At 52.8% G+C, this 21,491-nt stretch overlaps 1 protein-coding gene across 3 annotated transcripts; it reads left to right on the top strand.

Annotated features, from left to right (window-relative positions):
• The first annotated feature begins 863 nt into the window (after positions 1–863).
• MICALL1 (MICAL like 1) lies at positions 864–21,186 on the top strand. Of its 3 annotated transcripts, none has more exons than XM_027680265.1 (16): positions 864–1,012; positions 7,122–7,170; positions 9,171–9,312; positions 10,387–10,490; positions 11,196–11,332; positions 12,876–13,456; positions 13,997–14,060; positions 15,131–15,513; positions 15,791–16,269; positions 16,753–16,887; positions 17,199–17,325; positions 17,691–17,781; positions 18,156–18,229; positions 18,597–18,711; positions 19,046–19,092; positions 19,385–21,186. In XM_027680265.1, exons 1-16 carry the CDS (start codon positions 867–869, stop codon positions 19,504–19,506), a joined length of 2,796 nt encoding a protein of 931 aa, XP_027536066.1. In that variant the 5' UTR covers positions 864–866; the 3' UTR covers positions 19,507–21,186. The 3 variants fall into 3 exon arrangements, with proteins under 3 accessions (XP_027536066.1, XP_027536065.1, XP_027536067.1); XM_027680264.1 differs by having other exon boundaries at positions 15,128–15,513; XM_027680266.1 differs by lacking the exons at positions 864–1,012; positions 7,122–7,170 and having other exon boundaries at positions 9,210–9,312; positions 10,391–10,490; positions 15,128–15,513.
• Positions 21,187–21,491: the final 305 nt, after the last annotated feature.

Genomic DNA, 21,491 nt, shown 5'->3' with positions numbered 1-21,491 from the left:
AGCTTGCGCAAGCCATTCAACGAATTTATTTCTTGTTACAGTTCTGGGGCTGTGGACTGATACAATGAAACAGTGTAATAGAGGAAAGAGGGGTGCTAAGCAGGAGATGTGAGTGGAGAAAGGACTGGAGAGGAGGGACTCTTGCAGATTTGGAATTGGCAGCAACAAGCTCAACATCAGTGTGACGGTTTGGTCTTTCAGAGAGCTAGCTATTGCCCCCCTTTGCCAAACTGGAAGTGAAAAAAATGTTTCGCAAAATACAGTAGCATTTAATAGTGTGCTTCCCTCCCTCTTGTCAAAGCATCACACTGAGCATACATGCCAGCTCTCGTGACAACCCATCCCCTCAATGGGTTCCTGAGATTGTATCGCACTCTTCCTCCGGTTCTTCCACGGCTTCCTGTGAAGCGCTGCCTGTGACTCCAAGTGTCCTTATCTTCAAAGCTCTCTTTGGCCCTGAGCCTACCCTGGGAGCCACCTACGTCCCACACGTATTCCGCTGCCACGGCTTATGCCCCTGGAAGTGCTGAGAGGGGGAGCAGCCTATGTCTAAGCCTGAGGAAGATCAAGAAATGAGGTTGCCTGGTGGGTTTTCCAGTTCCTGCCTGCAGTACTCCCCTTGCTTCTGGGACTGAGTATACAAAAAGGCTGCAGCGTTTATCCAGGGCTTTCCTCTGGGATTCAGCTTTCTCCGAGCGGGTGCTGTTCCCAGCATCCTGCCCTGCTCGTGGGAAGCGGAGAGCCCGGGAACCCGCCGGCCGCCGTGTGTCCGGCCCCCGCCAAGCCCCGCCCCGTTAAGCCCGGCCTCCTTAGGCCCCGCCCGCCCCGGGCAGGCGGCGGCGGCGTCGGTGGGAGCGGCCGCGCCGATGTCGGGTCCGCGGGGCGCCCTGCAAGCCTGGTGCCGCCGGCAGTGCGAGGGCTACCGCGGCGTGGACATCCGCGACCTCAGCACCTCCTTCCGCGATGGGCTGGCCTTCTGCGCCATCCTGCACCGCCACCGCCCTGACCTCCTGTGAGTGCAGGCCGCGCCGTGCCCGCCGCTCCCGACGGGGCGCCGCGGGGCTCCGGCCCCCGCCCGGGGACCGCGGGGGCTCGGGGGTTTTGGGGGACGGGGGTGCCGGGAGCCCCGTCTCTGGAGGGGCTGGGCCGCCCGTGCCTCTTTGCAGCGGTCCCGGGGGCTGCTGAGGGGCTCGCAGAGGGCTGGGGAGGATGGAGGCTCCGTGGGAAGCGGCTCCAGGCTGGCTGGCAGGGAGGGATGGCGTCTCCCTGGGCACGGACGTGAGGGGCCCAGGGGCAGAGAGCACAGCCGTGGCTCCGTCGCCTTCTGAAATAATTGGGTACAGAGGGTAAAGGATGCCATGCTCCCAGGAAGTGCTCAAGGCCAGGCTGGATGGGGTTCTGAGCAGCCCAGCCTAGTGGAAGGTGTCCCTGCCCATGGCAGGGAGTTTGGAACTGGGTGATCTTTCGTGTCCCTTCCAACCCAAATCGTTTTGTCACTTTGTGTTTCAGCAAACAGCTTTCTGATCTGGTCCTGCAGACCCGTCAAGGTCAGGGTTAGCAGAAGCTGTGTGATTTAAGGCCAAGGAGAGCATGGAGGCGGGCTAGATCCATACACCCCACTGAGAGCTGTGCCTGCCGGGGAGAAGCCATGGTGTTGGCACCTGGGAGTGGGAGTGTTTCGCCTCAGCAAGAGGTGGGCATTCACACTTCATGAGGACCAGAGCCCAGCCTGGCACAGGAACATTCCCAGCTGCCAGAGGCAGCCGCTCTGAAACGTGTAGAGCCCTGAACCAGGGTGCTGCTTGCATTTGCTTCCAGCTTGTTTTCAGTAGATGCCACAGTGAAAGCAGGAGGTAGCAAATGCTGGTAGGGGTGTGGAGCCTCACTAGCCTCCCCCAGCTTGGGTGTCTCTGAGGGGGAATGTGAGTTTCAGGAGGCAGACAGTGAGTTTGGGATTGCTTGGGGGCACGGTGTCAGGCTGGAGAAACTGGCTGAGCCACTGCAAGGAATCTGCCCCGACCTGCCTCTGTAACCCTGTGTGCCCTGGCAGTGCTGGGAATCCGGCTCCCATCTGTTCTAATCCTTGGTAGCCCTTGCAACGCAGGTAGGCATTGCCCCACCGTGCCTCCAGTGTGCATGCGCTCCTTTGCCAACAGAGGTGATATGTCCCCTACCATACTCTGCTCTGGGACTGGCAGTTCCTCCTCTGAGGTTGCCCGAATTGACCAAATTTTCTTTTCTGAGATGGTCAGGGGCTGGCCTTTTGCCATGATAGCAACCTCTGTCAGGCAGAGGGTTGACTATGAGTCCACTGTGGAGCTGTGGTGCCTGCGAGAGGGCAAAGCAGGCCTGTGTCCTTACACACAGAAGCTGAACAGGTGGGCTAGAAAACAAACTCCTGCCTGCTGTGTTTCAGGTGGCTGCCACAAAAGCCTCAGCATGATGTTCTGGAACCACTGAGAGCTGAGACACACAGTGCCTTTGCATCCCTCTGGGTCTTGAGGGAGCCGTGTGGTCTTGTGTCCCAACAGCTCCCAGGTGGTATGGTTTGCTCTGACCAGCTATAATAGAGATTCTGAAAACACTCCCAGTTGCAAGGCTGCTGGAGGTGAAGACACAAACTAACAACAGGAACACTTGCAATTATTAATTTTTTTTGTAAGTGGCACAGCAACTGGGAACTGAAAAGCAGAGGTTCAGCAAAAGCTTACGATAAATACCACTAAAACCACCTGATGGTTTCCCATTAACCATATTTACCATCCCATTAAGCAGCAGCCTGCTCTTTAGTTGTCAGTGGGCTTAAATCTGCTCCTTGCAGATGTCCTAACTACAAGCTTCACAGGTCCTCTGCACGAGCTGAATTGTAGAGACAGAGCCCAGGGCCTTACAAGGACATGGCATGCTGTAGAAGGACTTTCAGACAGCCGTCGGGAGAGCAGCATCATTTCATCTGATTCCAGCTTCTTCAGCCTATCCCGATTTGGAAGTGGGAAGATTGGATCAGAGGCAGTAAATCTCCTGACGGCAGAGGAAAAGTGGTTGCCCTTCTTTTCTTCTGAAGTGCTTTTCAGTTAGCCTGGTAATGGGACTTGGCAGGGATCTGCGAGTGTGTTTCTGGCCCCGTGTGGTCTTCCTTTGTGCGGGGCTCTCCTGGCCTGCACAAGGCAGCTGTACTGCTCCCCAAAGGCTGGAGTTCCTCTGTACGCAGCTGCTTCCCTGCTTCCTGCTGGCTTCCCCTGGGGTCACAGAGGGGAGGAATAGGCTCATCCATATAAGATGTGAGCTGAAGCTCTTTTCTCTACCTGTGTGACACCACTCCTCTGCCACTCTGATCCCCCCCAGCCTTTTGCCGCTGTGGTGGCCGTCGGCCTGTCCTGGTTGTCTGACCCTGCCCAGATGCACCCACACTGTGCTGCTGTGCTGGTAGGGGACAGGCTGAGGAAGAGGCCGTCATGAAAGACCATAGGAGTAAGTGAGACTGAGGGCAGTTTTCCGCATGATCCTTGACTTGAACACAGTTTCATCGGAATAAGGCAAATGGCATCAGAGAGATGCTGCCCTGGAGAGCTTTGTAGCAGGTCCCACAGAGCTCTTGGAAACAATATAGGTTTGGGGTTTTTTAAAGAAATAGAATGGAAATGCTCAGCATCTACTGAATCCAGCTAAAGGTGCCTTGAAGTGACCACCAAGGCTGAGGTGCACACCTGTGGGACCTGTGTGTTGAACCATGAAGATGAAAATCCCTGAGTCTAGCTTCACTGTTGTACACACCTCACTAGACTTCACAGCCTCACTGTCTCAGTCAGGGAAATGGGAAACCTGGATTTAGCCCCTGACCGCACTGCTGGCTGCGTGATCTGAAGATGAGACATTTAATCTCTCCTTTTCCCTTGTCAGTTAAGCTGGAAACATCCAGACCAACTTGACAGTGGACTCTGGGGATTAATGAGTTTGTTTGCTCAATGCTCTAGAAATCTGAAGCATGAAATTAGTGTTTACAAGGGCATTTGCTGCAGCTTAGTGAAGCAAAGAGCATCTTTCAGTGTCCCAAGCTGTACAGCCTCCCTGGAGCTCAGGGGAGGATCTTGGCATTCAGGGGTGAGAAGAATAAAAGAGCATGGCACATGCCTTTTGAGTGCTGGGAGAGATGGAGACTTGAGGAAAACAGGAGATGAGAGCTGTTTTAGAAACACTGTTTTGTGTCCCTAGAGCCGAGGGTTTGGTTACAGGCAGGATCACAAATCTTGTTTGTTCCTTCCCATGTACTGCCTGCATTTCCCTGACAAGACCTGGAAAGCTGAATGGCTTATTATGCAGCACTGCCGTTACAGTGCTCATGATTTATATTTGAGGAATCCAGGAATTTGCTCTGGTTTTAGCTGTACGGCACACCCTTCCCCCTTCCCTGGGTCTGCTGTGCTGCCTGGCAGCTGCCCTAAACCCCAGAGTGCTTAGTGGCTCTGCATGTATCTAATTAGGTAAGTGCCTGGGATGTTATTTGCATGGAAATATTACTCCAGGATATGGTATGACGCTGGGGTTTGCTGAGTCAAGACAGTTGTTCAGCTGGGATAGCCAGAGTCTTGCCTGTTCTTACATCTGATCCCTTGGACCAGTGTGTTGTCAGGAGAGGAGCCTGAGCATGGCTGGATGAAAGATTGCTGAGATCAGGGCAACGAAATAATGTAACATGCAGCCACATGTCACAGAACTGTGAAATGGCAAGTTCTGGGCTCTGTACAGAGGAGGCAGTTTATAGAGAGGACAGGGATGTGTCTGGGGTGGCTTTCCCCCATGCCTGAGAGCCCATGCTCCTTGCGCGTTGGTACTTGGTACAGGGAATGTGCCTGGAGCCACAGGGATGCCACGTGACCAAGTGGCATATGGGAGTGCTCATGTGGGGAGTGATGCAGGTCAGCATGGTCCTGCTTGGCTTGTTCGGAGAGGGAGCTGGAAAACGCAGTGGAGAGGAACTGAATTAAACTGATCCCTGGGGCCTTGTGTTGATGGACTTCAATATCTCGGATAAAGCTGAGAGTGTGCAATCCTACATTAGTGGAAAAAATTTTCTAATGCCTTGCTGCTTGGTAGCCCCTCTTTACCTCTTGAGCTTCACATCCTCTCTGCTGGCATCCACTTTCCCTGATGGATTTGCCTTGGTTTACTAAAACAGCTCTGGCATGCTGGAGCAGAGTGGAATGGACATGTTGTTTTCTCTGACAGAAAATGCTCTCCCAACCCAGTCCACCAAGAGGTCTTCACGCTTCCAGGTACACCACTCCCATATCCTGAAAGTGAAGGCATTCAAAATGAAGGTCATGAATGTTTAGAGGGCAATTGATATATAACTGGGTTGTCATTGCTCTCCTGTGTTCCAAACTGGCATTTTCTTTAACAGAAAAAGAAACACAGCAAGGTTAAAGGCGTTCTCTAGGCAAAAACAAAACAAAAACTTAGGGAAAAAACAACTCCCAGTGGAGGCTATTTATAAGTACAAAAAAGGCAGTAGTTTTCACATCAAAGCGAAGGCTGCAGCTGAAGCCTTTGCTCACCAGTGTGTAGAGAAGGAAAAGTTGTGGTATTTTGAGCAGGCTGAGCTCTGTACATGTATTCACATCAGCTTTCAGAAGGGTGACAGAGCTGAACATCCAGCCCATCTTCTGTGTGTCTGCTGCATCTGCTCCCACAGCAGTGAGCGGCTGCAGCTTCATTTATCTGCAAGGAAACAGCACCAGCAGCCTCTTGCTTTTGAACGGAGGAAATGTAGTATTATGGTGGTGCAAGCAGCTGGGAAAATCTTCCTGAGCTCATCACAGACTTCCTCTGCATCTTTGGGAAAGCTGCATGAGGGGCTTTGAGAAGGGGCTGGTTGCCCTGCCATGTGACACCGGGATGGGTTGTGTTGGTGTTACAGGAAAAGGCAATAAAATCCAGAGGGGGATAGAGGAAGGAAGGTTTCTGTAGCCCCTCTCCATGGGTGAATAGCTGAGGATTTACCATCTTGCCCTATCCCTGCACACCACCTTTGGGGTGGGGCTCACACTCCCCACCTCTAATCTGAATTGTCTTTCTGGGCTGGTGTCCCAGGCTTTGGCACCTCTCTGTGGGCCACTGGGGTGGCTTCACTTGACCCTCAACCTCTCTGGACTGTCTTGTCCCCTGTGATTCCAGCTTGCAGCACACCAAGCTGCTGCATGAGGGTTTTTTTTGGTAACAAAGCTGATATCCTTGGCAGGAAGGGGCTGTAAGCAGTTCAGCATGATGCTGTTTTCACACATTATACCCACATACACATACAAAAGGCATAACTACTCCTTCCTGTATTGCTCCCCCTCTATCTGCCTGCAGATCACTGTAATTCTCTGCCCTCTGCTCCTCTGGTGAAGGCAGTTAATCAGTCCCTGTGGCCTGACTGACTTGATCCCCCAAAGGGGTCCAGGGGTACAAGGGAAATGCACAACATGCCTGGGTTGGGAACTGCTGGGGTTCCCCCTTGTGCCCTGAGCACCCTGCATTCAGCTCTAAAGACTGCAGCTGAGGATGTGTGCACTGCAAAGGTTGGGAGCATGGCAAGGACAGAAGTGGAGTTTAAGATCTTCTTTGTCACCCCAAATTCTGGAGTGACCTCAAATCCCTTGAGGTGTTGCAAGGAGGTTTGTCTAAGGACCCTGTTGGAGGAGCAGATATATCACAGGTGGCTCCTTCTCTAAGGAATCTGCATCCTCATCCTCCTCCTGCTGTTGTGCCAGTGGCCTTGGAAGAGCAGGTTTGGGGTGATGTCGTACACCCTTCAGTGCAGCAGTGTTTGGTGCTGATTGAAACATGGCCCTGGTATTTCTACAGCCTTTAATCTCAAGGGCAGAAGAAGCAGGTAACGAGAGATAAGAATGACATTTTAATTTCCTGGTCACCACCCATTTGGGACTTGTTTTCTTTTTTTAATTGCAATTTCCCTTTGATTTCTTTGTCCCTTTGCAAGCTGAAATGTGCTTTGCCAAGGTTTTGTTTATCTCGGGTCTTACGTGTTGAGTTGTTGTAAGGTTGGCTGTCCTGGGAACCCGCATGGGGACACTTTTCCTCTGCACCTCATGTGGCTTTTTTGTGCTTTCTCATTTCAGAGACTTTGATTCTCTCTCCAAGGATGACGTCTATGAGAATAACCGCTTGGTAAGTCCCTATTCTGCAATAGAAGGAAGAAGGGACATGAGAATGATTTGATGGAGGTCATGCAGTGTGGGAGGAGTTTGTGACAGTGGTGAGGGTGTAAGAAAAATCTGTGTTTGTAAGTAACAGGCAGGAGCTTCTCTAGAAACAAGGGAATCTGAAACATTGGCATCCAGCCTGTACTGGTTATCCTACCAGTTGTCAAGACAACATCTCAGGTGAAGATTTAAATGGTGCAACATCATCTTGACATCAGTTGTTCCAGACTTGCAGGCAATGGAAGCTAGTTTTATTCCAGGCATAAGCAGAGAAGAAGGTCATGCTGGAAACCTGGTCTTCAATGTTACCTTGCTACTTGGGCCAGCTGGAGCCAGTAGCAGAAGCAGGTCGTGGGGAATGGGGAGGTGTCCAGCTCCAGAGGCTATTGGTAGCACAGAGCAGCAACAGCCCTGGTTTCGCTAATGAAAGACCTAATTGCTACAGGCTCCATCTGGTAATCTGTGGAGAGACCCTACCCATCACCTTTCCAAGATGAGTTGAGCTACATACAAATATCAAGAGGATGAGGCCAGACTATTTTCAGAGGTGCCCAGTGACAGGAGAAGGGGCAACAGGCACAAACTGGAAGTTCCATCAGGAATTTCCATCTGAATACAAGGAAAAAAGTTCTTTACTGTGAGAGTGACAGAGCTGGACCAGAATGCCCAGAGAGGAAGTGGAGTCTTTTGCTCTGGAGATATTCAAAACCTGCCTGGACACAACTCTGTGCAACCTGCTCTAGGTGAACCTGCTTTAACAGGGGGTGGGACTAGGTGATCTCCAAGGTCTCTTCCAACCCTAGCCATTCTGTGATTTGGATTTATAGGATTAGGAGTCTCCAATTGTGTCCCGGCACATCCTTTCCTAGACCAGCTGGCATCTTTCAGCCATTAGCAGCTATCTTTTTCCATTCAAGACCCATACCATGGGTATCTTGTCCTATTAGGTGGGATCTCTCCTTGCTCCTGGCTTCTTGCAGCCATGTATTCAGCAAGGCTCAGTCCAGAGAACCATCTTAAAGCCAGGCTGAGCAGAGCAGGGTGTCAACAGGTGGCATTTTTACCCCTAATAACTGCAAATATCCACTTTCTTTTATTTCTCCGTCCCTTTTCTTTAGATCCCACACCCTGCACAGCATCTCATGCCCCAGAGTTGAGGCACCTTCAGTCTTTACCCACACTGTGCACCTGGTATCTCACCATTCAGTGCCCAAACAACTCTTATCTCCTCCTGGCTTACCTTCTCTTCAGTACCCACCATAGTCTTGCAGCCCTGCTCCCTTGATGATGAATGTGGGTATGCTGCCCTCAGCACAGCGTATAGACAGTAATCCACATACACTGCTAAGTGGGAAGCTCTCAGACAGCTCTTTCCCTCCTTCTTTCCTTCCTTTCAGGTATCTGTTTATGCAATTGGAGGAGTTGCGTGCTTCTTATCACAATGTCATTGTTTCTGCTTGCTGAGACACAGAAAAGTTCTGACGTGGCTTGTGCATGGCAGGCTGCTGGATGTTGAGTCAGGATGGCTATGTTAGTGGGAGGGGAAGATGTGGCCCCCCAGAGCATGAAAAGATGGGCAATGTCAGTGTTTCTGTGGGATGAGCTTGTGGGGTGGCTGGGGACACTGCTCAGTAGAGCTGGTGTTTGGCTCTGTTGCTGGAAATGTCTGCCAGCCCTCCACCCTTCACAGTGCCAGCCAAGGCTCTGCTGGGCTCTTGCGTGAGGGCACTGCTGGTGTGCCCTTTTCACGGATTGAAAAAACACTGGGGTTTTTATTCAATGAAAACTTGAAAGGAACCTTACTTCTGATGCTACCTTTCTAGTCACATGGCATGTCTGGAGCCTCTGTCCATCAGGGATGCCATAGGCTTGCTACTTCTGTAGGGTCCTTCCAACTTAATTTCTTTGTTACTTTCCATAAAGCACCGGTTTTCTCTCCTTAATGCCTCTCTGCTGTTCTTCCAGGCCTTTGAATTGGCAGAGCGGGAGCTGGGCATCCCAGCCCTTCTAGATCCTAATGATATGGTCTCCATGAAAGTCCCTGACTGCCTCAGCATCATGACTTACGTGTCTCAGTATTACAACCATTTCAACAACCCCAGCCAAGGTGAGTGTCCTCCCACCCTTCTGGCTTCCAGTTTGCCCCCATTCGAGTACGGGAAACCCAGTGTTACCCTTTGCTTCCTCTTTCCTGTGGCAACTGGGCGCTGTGTGTGCTTGTGGGGAAGAGGAGAGGAGCAGGTAGTACCTGCCTCTCCTGCATCTTGCTGGTGCCCCTGAGGGAGGCCTGGAGGAGGGAGTGCATTAGGGCGAGGTTTCACAAGAGGTGGGGAGTGATGTAACAGCTCAGGCTGTGGAAAGAGAAACGCCTTTCTCCTCCCTCTGCCTGCATTCCTGCTGCTTGGGTTTGGCCACCACCCCTGGTGCTCACTAGACCCCTTTGTGATTTGCTCTAACCCACTAAAATGGGAGAAAGCTAGATAGGACCCCACCTAATGCAGCTAATTTTTATGACATTGGTGCATGTAAAGTGACTGGAGGACAGAGGGAGTGGAGCCAGGGTGGTGTGTTTCAGATCAGTTCATCTGTCCCTACAACTGCAACTTGAGCTCACAGACGAGGGCTCCAGGTCTCCTGTGTTCTGCTCTCTAGCCACAACATCAGATAAATCTCTTCCACTTGCCTATAATTCTCCAGGGGTGCTGGTCTCCCAGCCAGGGAATCCTGCTTGGGCCTGGTATGTGAGTTCCAGCCCTGAAGCAAGAGGTGCTTCACAGACCTGATGACAGCCTGGAAGCCCTGGGCCCCAGTGGGTCACAATAATATATCAGCAGCTACCCTGGGTGCTCTGGGCTTTAACCATTGCTTAGGGAGTCAATTACAAGGAAGCCAAGTAGCATTTGATGAGTAAATAAAATCACAGTGGGAGGCTGGTATCCCTGAACCACAGAAGGGGAACCACAGCAGGGCCAGGCTCTCTGGCAGCCTTACGGCTGACCCATTATTAGATTGTGTTCGTCTCTTCCACTTAAAATAAGCACTGAAGTGTTGGGAGCGGCAAGTCCCGTCCTATGTCACAAGGCTGGGTGATTTTTTTTTTTTTTCCCTCCCCTTCCCCCACTTGGGTGGTGTGAGTCACCGCTGCTCCCAGTGCCTGATCCGCCTTCCCTTCTGCCTCCAGCCAGCGTCCCTCCGTCTATGAAGCACCCAACTGCTGCCTCCTCACCTCCTCTGCTGTCCCACAAGAAGCCTGTGGCTGCGGTCGAGAGTCCTTCAGCACCACAGGTACCCAATTTCTTGATTCAAAGCCAGCCTGAGACAGTGGTGCTCCCTGCACTGTGGGTGAGGAGACGAGAGAGAGCCTGTCAGAGCACAGTGGATCTTTGCAGGGGGCTGCCTGTTTATTTTGGGGGTTGAGGGGTGTTTGGGATTTTGGTTCCTTGAGGGATCCAGTGGAGAGAGTGATTTCTCTCTAGGAGTCTGTGGACTGTAATTGGTCCTTGGCAGGCAAGAGGTTGGGCAGATCGGTGCTGAATTTGTTCCTTGAGCCACCCAGGGCACAAACACTCTCCTTCCTATTTGAGGATAACCCTGTAGATAAGGCAAGAGCAAGAATATGGGACAAGAAGAGCAGAAAAGATGCCTTTTATTTCAGGTTTTAGCAGATGTCTGGGATGGGACATTTTTTCAGTGTCTTGCAGGGCCCTGCTGCCTGGGGTATAGATTAGTCCCTTCCACAGCCCTTCAGCCATAGATGGGGGCAAGGCACTTTTTGAAGTGGCCCCTTCTAATTTGGGAAGAGGCAGCCTGCCTGTGCCTGGCCTCAGGGGCAGCTGTTCTGTGCATTGTCAGCCCCTGAGGTCAACCCGTGAACTGCACCACAAGCCCTCAGCGATGGCCCTTGCACAGGGAGCAGCTGCTCTGAAGGATCTGTGGTCTGGGGAGCAGCTCGTGGCCCCCACCCTGAGCTTCCTGTGTGTTGTGTCACAGGATGATGCCCCCTCGGAGCCACCGGAGCGGTCCCAGCGCACCACGCCCAGCAGTACCTGTGCAGCCTGCCAGCAGCACGTCCACCTGGTCCAGCGCTACCTGGCTGAGGGCAAGCTCTACCACCGCCACTGCTTCAGGTATGTCGTGGCCAGGCCTGGTGGGGCGGCCACTCTCCTTGGCAAACTGCAGGTCTGTGGCCAGCTGCACCCCGTCTTTGCATGTCTGTGTCCTTGGGCAACGTGGAGCATCAACAACAGTGCTTGAAATGATACTGAAGATGTTCCATTTCCTACCACCCCCCTGTCCCAGAGGTCTGACTAGCCCCTTGTGTCCAGCCCTGTACTCCATTCCTCCCTTCTTCCCTGACTCACTTGCTGACTTGTGGTTTCCCTCTGGGATCCCAGCCTCTTGAGCTTCTCCCTTGTCACATGAACAAGGATGCTCTGCCTCTTTACCACCTGCCTACCCAGGACCACCCCCACTTCACTTTTCAATGAGGTCTAAGTTATGACATCATCCTACAGATCTCATTCCACCTACACTCCACATCTTCAACTGGATATACAGGCTTCCATGCTGCCTGGGTGGTGCTGAGCTGTCAGGGAGCATTTGGAGAGCTGCAGCTGTTAACAAACTGGGGAATGAGGGTTTAGATGTCAGCAGCTCTGTGACTGGGAGAGATCTCATCCCTTCATCATCAGAGCAGGGAAAGCAAAGTGAAATGATTTCACAGGTGCTACAGGTAAGGACCTGCAGGGCTTGATCAGCCCTTGCCCTTGGCTGTCTTTCATGTATGCTATCCACCTTCCTTCCCAGGTGGAAAAGGGCTGATTTGGTTGCCAGTGCTGTGCATTACTCTTGTGCCTGAAGGGCTTCATTAGGAAGCATTCAGAGGTTCAGTGGGGAAAGAGTGGATGATCCAAGGAGATGTGGCAGACAGCACAGGACAGGGAAGCTATTAGCCCAATTTCAACAGGCAAGGCAGAGTGTATGAACGGCCCACTGCTTAATTCCCTCGTCCTTAGAGCCAAATGCTGTGGCCCTGTTGGGTGCCATGGTCAGCATTAGTGAGGGTGAGCACGAGACCAGGCCAGCCTTGTATGCTGTTTCTCCTGACTGCTCTTAAAGCCTCCAGGGCAGGAATTTCCCTAGTTGGAAGTGATGTAATTTTATTTAATAATAAGAGTTTGTGGGGTTTTGTTTTACAAACAAATGTGTCTGATGGTTCTTTAACCCACCTGGACCCTTGACCCCTGCAAAGGGGCCCATCAGCCTCCCTGTGCCAGTTTGGAACAAGCTGCTCCCTAATTCCAGTTGATACTCCCTGTTTCATGTCTGTGAATGGTTGATCCCTCTCCCCCTTCCAAGTGTGGAAACCATGCCATATGCCAATACCAACTGTTGCCCTTCTATATCTATTAAGTTCTTTCTGAGTTGAGGGAGGAACCCAAATGCACATAATATTTGAGTTGTGAACTCCCCATGGGCTCATATAGTGGCATGGTGACGTTTCTGTGTTCCTCTTCTTTCCCAAATGACTCCCCCAAGACCACACTAGGATTTAGTAGCGGGGGTGGGAACTAACTCCACGTCGCTGCAAGGATATCCCAGGTGCCTTTTCTTCCATGAGGGGCAGGATGGTATCCCCCATCTCATGGAGCATTCTCCTCTTGTTGGCAGGTGTAAGGAGTGCTCCAGCACGCTGCTCCCGGGGTCATACAAGCCCGGGTCAGAGGCGGGGACTTTTGTCTGCACACAGCATCGTGGTAAATTGGCCATGAGTGGGAAGGCAGAGAGGAGGCCCAGCCCAGATCGACAGTCACCAGAGCTAAGAACTGAGACTGGGGCTGACAACATGAGAGAGGATGCCCTCCCTGCAGGAGCAGAGGTGGGGAAGGACAGTGGCAACTCCTTGGAGAGCATGGCAGAGACCCATACGCCTGCAGAGGGCCTGGCTGGCCCAGCAGAGAAGGACAGCACACCCAGCAAAGCAGAGACAGCGATGCCCCCTGCTCATGCAGGCAGTGGGATGCCAGTCTCCCAAACTCCTTCCAGACCTCCCCTCCCCAGCAAGCCCGCAGTGCTCACCCAGGACAAAGCCAGCTCACTGGATGGACAGCTCAGAGACTCGCGCCCCACCCCTGCCCCAAGGAAGGCCACCGATGCCTCGGCCCTCTCCCCTCCAACCTCTCACCCCATCCCCCGGCCCAGGTCCACTCTCCAGGGTGAGAGCAGCGAGGGTGGTCCTGGCATAGTGAACGGTAAGAGGGCACAGTGGTGGCAGGGGTTACCCTCCACATCCCCAGCAGCCAAAGTGGTCAGCTGCAGGTTGGATGAGTTTCATTCCTTCTCTGCAGCATGACACTCTTCTACCTCTGAATAAATTTTGGGCTCAGACACTGAGCCCTTGACTGCCAGCCATTGCCAGCCATCCCTAGAGCAGAGAGAGTAATGCTAGCTTTCATGCCTGCCTGTTCCCTTATATTTCTCCAGAGCTCTACAGAGTTTGCTGCCAGTGCAGAGGGAAGATGGCAGTGCTAGAGCAGTTTGCAGGTGTGGGGATAAATGGGGCACATCAAGTCTCCAGGTGCAGCTCTGAGGGTGAGGTGGGGAGAAAAAGGCAAAGGGAATGTTTAGGGTTAGCTGGCTGCACCAGCTGCAGGAGAAATGCTTTGAGGTCTTCAGAGAGTGGGAATAGCTGCCCACCTGTAGGAAGATATGTAAGAGGTGGCTTGTGTTGATTTAACCTCTTTCTTCATGTCCTTTTGGTGTTGTGACAGTCTGACCCTGTGTCTTTCTAGGTCGAGTACCTGAACCCAGTCCCCCTGTCCCAAAACCTCGAGGAAGACCCTGCTCCTCTGATCGGTATGTCCTTCTGTTTGCAGATCACCTGAAAAATCCATAGCAAGCTGGGGCTATGGGAACAGCACAGCTGTGGTTTTCTCTACCACCACCATCAGCCCCTGTTCTTAGGAGGATGTAGGCTTTGACCATATCCCTTTCCTAATAGGTGCCAGCCCAGCATGGTGAGGCTAACAGTTTTTGTCCACACCTCCCAGGCCCTTTGTCTCAGGGTTTGTAAAGTGTTTGAGGGCTTCAGAAAGGCATTTTTGTGGCACGTGCAGATGGCCAAGTGCCTTCTGAAATGGCTCTGCTTGTGTGTGCTGAGAAGGGGATGCTTGTCTGCCTTGTGGAGGGTTTGTCCTGGGAAAGGTCCAGTCCGGGGTCATTGTGAGTGCCTGGCTGCAACCTTTACACCTTCTGGGCTCTTACCCAGGAGCCCACTGGTGTTGGTTCATTCTTGCCTGCCCTTGGGACAGAGGTTGCACAAACACCCCACATTTGCAGTGGTCAAAGAGCGTGTGTGTGAGGCAAGTGGTGGCCACTTTCCTGACCAGCAGTGATTCACTGAGCCATGGTGTGGGCTGTGCCTCCAGAGGACCAGCAGTGTTTTCAGCCACAGGAGTTAGCAAAGAAGAGTGCATCCCTGGGACTCTTGGATGAACAGCCCTCTGCATGTTGGAGGGGAATGTGCCACAGAGGGTATATATCTGATCTCAACTCCCCCTCTGTCCACAGCTTGAGGAGCAGAGCTGGGTGTAGTAGTGGTGTCAGGGAGGGGAGAGCAGCTGTGCCCATAAAGCTCAGCCTTTACCACTGCTTAGCAGATGGAGGCAGTAATATTCAGACATCAAAACACTAGGACCAGTGGGCAAGTCAGGCAGGCTGTGCTTCCCTCAGGCCCATAGGTTTGCCCATGGAGAGCAAGACACTGTGTCTGGGGAAAACTCCTTGGATGATAAAGCTGCTTCTGCATGGGAGATATCCTGTTCCATCTGTCCTTTTCCCCAAGAGCTAAGTTCCTCCAGTGCCTCGCCACCCCTGCTTGTCTCCACTCCATGCCACCTCGACTTCTCTTTCTCTTCTACCAGTGGTGGAGCTGCTGCAAGAGCCAAGGACCCACCATGGATGGCCTTAGTGCAAGCAGAGCCCAAGAAGAAGCCAGCTCCCCCTCCTCCCCCAGGCAACAGCCATGAGACTCCAAGTAGGACTTCAGAGGAGGAGGATGGGGAGGAGGTGGGGAAAGACAGGAGTGAGGAGAGCAGGTCTGATGCCACAGAGCCCAAACCTTACAACCCCTTTGAGGATGAGGATGAGGAGGAAGAGGAAAGTGCTGATGCCCAAAAGAGCATGCCTGAGAAGGAGCAGAGCGAGGCTGCTGCCAAGCCTCTCCACCCCTGGTACGGCATCACTCCCACCAGCAGCCCAAAGACAAAGAAGCGGCCAGCTCCACGAGCTCCCAATGCTTCCCCACTAGGTGAGCTTCCCCTTGCTCTCTTGTCCTTCCTCTGCAACCCCTGTGCATCCCCTTGGAGGCTCCCCCTTCCCAGGTGCCTCGGCATCACTGGCAGGCCAGGCCATTATGCAGTGATGGTTGTGCTAAAACTTGCACTAGCCATGTCCTCTCTACCCACTGGAGCACAGCATTTGCAGGCAAGACCTTTGTGCTGACCCCTGTGTCCAGTGTATACCACCCTTCCCTTCTCTCCTGGCTCTCTCTTCACTCCTTCCTGAGCTCTCCCTTTGCTTTGCAGCCCACCACCCTATCTCCAGGCTGTCACACTCTGAGCCATCATCCTCCACCCCATCTCCAGCCCTCAGCCTCGAGAGCATCAACTCTGAGAGTTCAGCCAAGGTGCTGGGAGACACCGATGAGGCCTCAGTGCCCAAAAGCTCCTCCGAGCCCACTGTCCACACGCCGACAGCTGCCAAGACCTCTAGTGCTGATACACCGCTGGCCAGCGTCTCTTCCAGTGAAAGCCCTGCTGCCCCAGCCAGCCTCTCCACCAACTCCTCCTTCTCCTCTTCCAGCGAGCTGGCCAGCTTCAGTGGGGAGATGCAGCCCAGCACCCTGCATGCCAGCAGGAGCGTCTCCACTGGCAGCTTAAAGACCAGCCCCAGCCGGCTGCCCCCCAAGCCTCCAGCTGGGGCCAGCCCTACACCCATCCTCTTGGCTTCAGAGGGGGGAGCTGGAAGCCCCAAGACACCCTCCTCACCCAAACCACAGCTGAAGGTGAGATGGTGACTTTCCTACCATCCAGATCAGGGGGCTTTTCTTCCCCATCCGTCACTCGGTCACAGGGGGATTGTGATTCCAAGCTTGCCCCTTTGGTAGGTTTGATGTGTGATCCACTGAAAGCAAGGTTCAGGTGTATGTTTGTTAAATGGTGGCTCTGCTCGTACTCTGCCTGCCCCATGCTAGAGAAGAGGCAGGATGTCATGTGGTCAGAGCAAATAGGAAGGGAACTGTGAAGGAAAATAATTCAGCGTGCTTGTTGGAGAGAAGTTGGGGAACTGATGCCAAACAGGAGCACAGCTGGCTTTTTGCCCTATGGCTTGGCAGCTGGTGAAGACGAGTGCTGTGTTCCTCCTTTAGGAGGATGTGGGGCAGGATAAACCCTAGGGCTGCCCTGTCTGCTCATTCACAGCTGTTGGAATGCAGTATCCATTCTGTTTCCTGGATGCCCATGTATCTCCTTTTGTCTCCCCTCTCCAGTCTTCCTGCAAAGAGAACCCCTTCAACCGGAAGCCATCACCTGCCGCCTCCCCCTCGGCAAAGAAACCTCCCAAGGGCTCCAAGCCAGTGCGTCCTCCTGCACCAGGTCATGGCTTCCCACTGATCAAGCGCAAGGTAAAAGGGCCCTTAGGATCAGGGAGGAAAAAGCCAGCTCTCTGCTAACCCCCAGGGCTGTAGCAGTATACATGCACCTTGCTGATGCATCTGTGAGCAGAGACGCAGCAGGTGGCTGTGGCTGGGGAGGATGGTGTGTAGACTAGACCCTGTTCATGGCAGCACCATGGTCTCCCTTTGCTCCAGAGTGGGGTGGGGATTTCAGATCCACACTTAGGTGAAATATTCCGTTGTTCTTCTGGCCCTGTTAGTGTTGACCAGCCTTTGAGTTACCGCTGGAAGCTGGAGGTTGGTGGTTTATGGTTTGGCAGGTGCAGACGGATCAGTACATCCCTGAAGAAGATATTTATGGGGAGATGGATGCCATTGAGCATCAGCTGGACCAGCTGGAGCACCGTGGCGTGGCTTTGGAGGAAAAGCTTCGCAGTGCTGAGAATGGTATGTGGGGAGAGCTGTCTGTGGGTGTGGGGCTGGATAGACCTCAGGGCTGCCCTCTCTCCAGCCAAGGAGATTGCAGCAGTGACTTCCTCCCTGCTGATGCTGGGGTTGGAAGAGCAAAAGAGGATGTGCTGGGCTCCAAAATTGGTCACAACCATACCCTTGACATGGAGATGTCCCTAGAATTAAAACAGGTGGGAGAAAAGCTAAGGTCTCTCTCTGGGACTCAGGAACAGGCTGAGGTTGGGTTGGCTGTAGCCCAGTGCCCATCTCCTGGCTTGGCAGAGCCCAGCCTGCTGCAGGGTGATGGGGTGCCTGCATCACCAGGGCTGAGAATGGCTCTGAATTGTCCCTTTGCTTGCCAGATAACCCCGAGGACAGCCTGCTTGTGGACTGGTTCAAACTCATCCATGAGAAGCACATGCTAGTGCGCCACGAGTCGGAGCTCATCTACATGTAAGTGTATGCAAGTGTGTGGAGAGGCACACGTCTTTCAGGGAGCCCTTTCTCAGCCCTCCTGAAACGGTGTTTCCAAGGGAGAGCCTGACAGGGCCTCCTTGCCTAGGGAAGGGAGGGAGAAAGGGTAAGCAGATAAATCTTTCCAAATATACCCAACTGATTCACAACAAGTCACCAGAGCCCCAGCAGTGTCTCCTCCAGGAAGGCCTTGAGCAGCCAGGGCTGGTCCTTGCTGGTGTTTGGCTCCTTGGATATGCAGGACAAGATCAGCATCTGGGTGGTTCTTTCCAAGCTCACCCCATACTTTGGGGTGATGTTCCTGCTCTCTGGAGCCTTGCAGTGGTTCCTGACAGTTCCCCCTTCCCTTGCAGCTTCAAGCAGCAGAATCTGGAGCAGCGGCAGTCAGATGTGGAGTATGAACTGCGGTGCCTCCTCAACAAGCCAGGTAAAGCACCACCCTGGGTGAGGTTACCCCTTTTTCTGAGTCAGAAGGGACCCCACAAGGGTCATTTTTCCCCTGGGGTCTCAGGTGAAGAGAGGCAGATCTGTAGGGATGCCGGCACAATCAGCTGGGTCCAGAGCCACTGTCCCATCTCATTGTGTGCCCCAGCCTTGTGCAGGGACATGCTTCTTTTTGTCCCGATGGGATGCCACATGCAGGGCTCTGTCCCCAAAGCACTGCCAGCTCAACTGGCCCCGCAACGTGGCAGGGTAGAGGGGATCATGCTGGGGATCTCTGCCCCAAAGCTCTGAATTTCAGCACTCCTTCAGCCCTGTAATTGCCTGTCCTTCCTTGGGGTTTGGGTGGGTAGAGAAGGACTGGACTGACGAGGACCGAGGGAGGGAGAAGGTGCTGATGCAGGAGCTGGTGACCATCATCGAGCAGAGGAATGCCATTGTGAATTGCCTGGATGAGGACCGGCAGAGGTGAGTGAGGAGTGGGGTGGGCTGGAGGAGAAGGGAAAAGCATAGCCCATCTGACTCAGCACCACATGAGCAACTTGTGGGGGTGTCCCAAGATGTCCATGTTGCTGATGTCTTTCTCAGGCTTCCCAATATTTGTCTTTCTGAATGCTTTGTGTGGGAAAGACAGGTCACTAAGTGCAGCATGTGGGATTTAACCTGCTGGTAGCAAATGCTCACAAGACAGTGATGGATCTGCCCCTCTGGGGCTTCTAAGTAGGAGGCTCTCTAGCCTTAAACAATACAGCAGCTGTCTTCAGGACTGAATTGCTGACCTCTTTCCCATTCTTTTTTTCAGAGAAGAGGAGGAGGATAAAATGTTGGAAGCCATGATTAAAAGGAAAGGTAAGAAACAGTTGGGAAGATTTTTGGAGTGATGTTTTCACTGCTGACCCCAGCAAGGGGCAGTACGAGCCATTTGTGAAATTGTGTGCAGGAGAGATTGAATCTATTCTCTGTAAACTCGGTAGAATTTCCTGTAGGGCCGCTAAACTTGTGCTGCTCCCTGCTGTTATCAGAGAAAGAAGTGTGCATACAGTGGAGGGCTTTGATTCATGGCTCTCTTGGCCCTGTTGTCATGCATGTGTCTGTACTACCACTGACATCCCACAGTAATAACCTCCCTTTGCAATCCTAGAATTTCACAGGGAGACGGAGACTGAGAGCAAGAAGAAAGGCAAATTCAAGCCCATGAAGGTGCTTAAGCTGCTGGGAAACAAGCATGACTCCAAGAGCAAGTCACCCAAGGAGAAAAGCTAGAGCAGGGGAACACCAGCAGTGGGAGGGAAGTGCTTGCCAGACAGCCCTGGCCTCCCCGCAGCTGGCTTGCCTCTCTCCCTGCTCCCTCCCCAGGGAGACGCCAGCCCTCAGCCCAGTGTGGGGGAGTCTGACCAAAGCACTCCCCTTTCCCAAGGCTGCAGAGGCGCATGGCCATCCCCTCCATGAAGCCTTGCTAACGAGGCGGGGAGAAGATGGATTTGCTTCCCAGATACATTACCCCGTTGCACATTCTTGTCATTAACTGAGAAGCAAGCCAAGGAGTTTTGTGTTTGTGGGAAAACTTGCACTAACTGTGCCCCGTCCTTTCTCCCGCTCTAACTGTGACAGTTCCACGTGCCTCTGACTTTTGCCAGGAGGGGACTGGGCCTCCCTATCCCTCCCTGACTGCCCGCTCTCGTGCCCTTTCTGTCCCATTTTTAACTTCGGGAGAAAACTCTGACATTAGAATCAGGATTCTTTGGGTTTTACTGGCCTAAACTAAAAGGTTAAGAAAACACTCCCGTGTCACAAGGCTCTAGAGCCATAGCCAAAAAAATAACTGGTGCCCTATTTATTTTGAGCTGTCCCCTCCCTCAAGCGCCAGGGCTGGGTGGGCTCTGTCACAAGGCTGAGAGGAGCCAAGGGGACAGTGTACAGCTGCTGGGACATAGCGCACACGCCCTACTCAGGACCCCCACTGCTGCTAAACACCACTGCTGCCTTCCTGGGGAGGGGGGAACATCCCTTTTCCAGGAAAGGACAGAAAAGCTCAAGACTGACTCAGCGCTGGCAAGGGGCACTAGGCTGTGTCCCTGCTCACCAGTGCCACTCTTGAGCGGCTGTGGAGAGGCGTGGTCACAACTGACCTTTACCCAGCTTCGTCGGTGTATACTTTAAAAGTGTGCAGGTGTTGGCTGGTTATTTTTTACACCTCCTTTACTAGATGAATTCAAACCCATCCTAAAACTTTAAACCCCTTATTTTATTTGTTGTGTGTGTGCGTGTGTGTACATTGGAGGAGGGAATGGGGGGCGGTATTCTTCCAACCATCCCTTCTTCCTTCCATTTTTGTTTCCTGCCTTCTCTTCCAAGGCGAGGAGAATTATTTATTGAATTGTTGGATCAGCCAGAAGTAGAGTTTCATGGGTGTTTGGTTGGTCAGCTGTTCATCATGCCTTCTCATTAGCAAATCAGACATAACCAGCCCTGAGCCATCTGCTGCAGTCCCTTCTAAAAACCCAACAGGCTTTAGCCAAAATGCTCTCAGAGCAGTGCCTTGCAAGGTGGCTGGCATGGCATTCTGGAAAGGGATCCTCGTTTCCCAAAACCAGAGGGACCCGAGGCCCTTCTCAGCCCCAGTGTGGCCCCTGTGGCTGGGAGCCGGCCAGCTCAGCCCTGCGCTGGTGATGCCATCTCACCTTTCCCTACCCCAGCAGGCTGATGAGGAGCAGTGGTAGGGGAGGGGAGATCCCAAAGCACAACCCTTCTCCAAGGAGAAACAAACCTGCTTTAGAGCCTGCTGTCATGTCACTGCTGCCAAAGGCCATTGGGATCACTGCAGCCTGACACCCCTTGGCCCCACGCCCAGTCAGAAGATTGATTTGTAAATTATACTGTACTAACTCCGTGACTTCCATTCACCTGAACAGAAATAAAAGAAACATTGGATTTAAAAAATGATCTTGGCTTAGGTTTCTGATTCCTTTGTGTAGTCATGTTGGACAGGGCATGCTGCCTGGCTTTGGTGAGTGGCTGACAAGAGTATTGCTTAGAAGCAGAGGATGGGATCTTAAGGAAATTGGAAACTGGACTTTATGCTGGGATTTGCACAGGAAAAGCAAGGCATCATGCTTCAGCCTGCTGGAGTACAAAGGTGTGGGTATGTCTGAGGTGAGCAAACAGCCATTTCCAGGCTCTGTGGGAAGCCGATGGCTATTCTGCATACCATGCTTTCAGGAACCAAAAAACCACAGCAAACCCGCAGC

The sequence above is a fragment of the Neopelma chrysocephalum genome, unplaced genomic scaffold (genome assembly GCF_003984885.1).
Source record: "Neopelma chrysocephalum unplaced genomic scaffold, ASM398488v2 Primary Assembly neopelma1_59, whole genome shotgun sequence".
NCBI lineage: Eukaryota > Metazoa > Chordata > Aves > Passeriformes > Pipridae > Neopelma > Neopelma chrysocephalum.
This window is presented reverse-complemented; position numbering and strand designations above follow the sequence as displayed.

What these genes read in the sequence shown, in the direction of transcription:
- MICALL1 (XM_027680264.1), top strand. Translation starts at nt 867, where the DNA reads ATGTCGGGTCCGCGGGGCGCCCTGCAAGCCTGGTGCCGCCGGCAGTGC. An exon ending in AGAGTCCTTCAGCACCACAG is followed by an intron (nt 10,491 to 11,195) that starts GTACCCAATTTC and finishes GTTGTGTCACAG; the next exon opens with GATGATGCCCCCTCGGAGCC. An exon ending in GTGCCTCCTCAACAAGCCAG is followed by an intron (nt 18,230 to 18,596) that starts GTAAAGCACCAC and finishes TTGGGTGGGTAG; the next exon opens with AGAAGGACTGGACTGACGAG.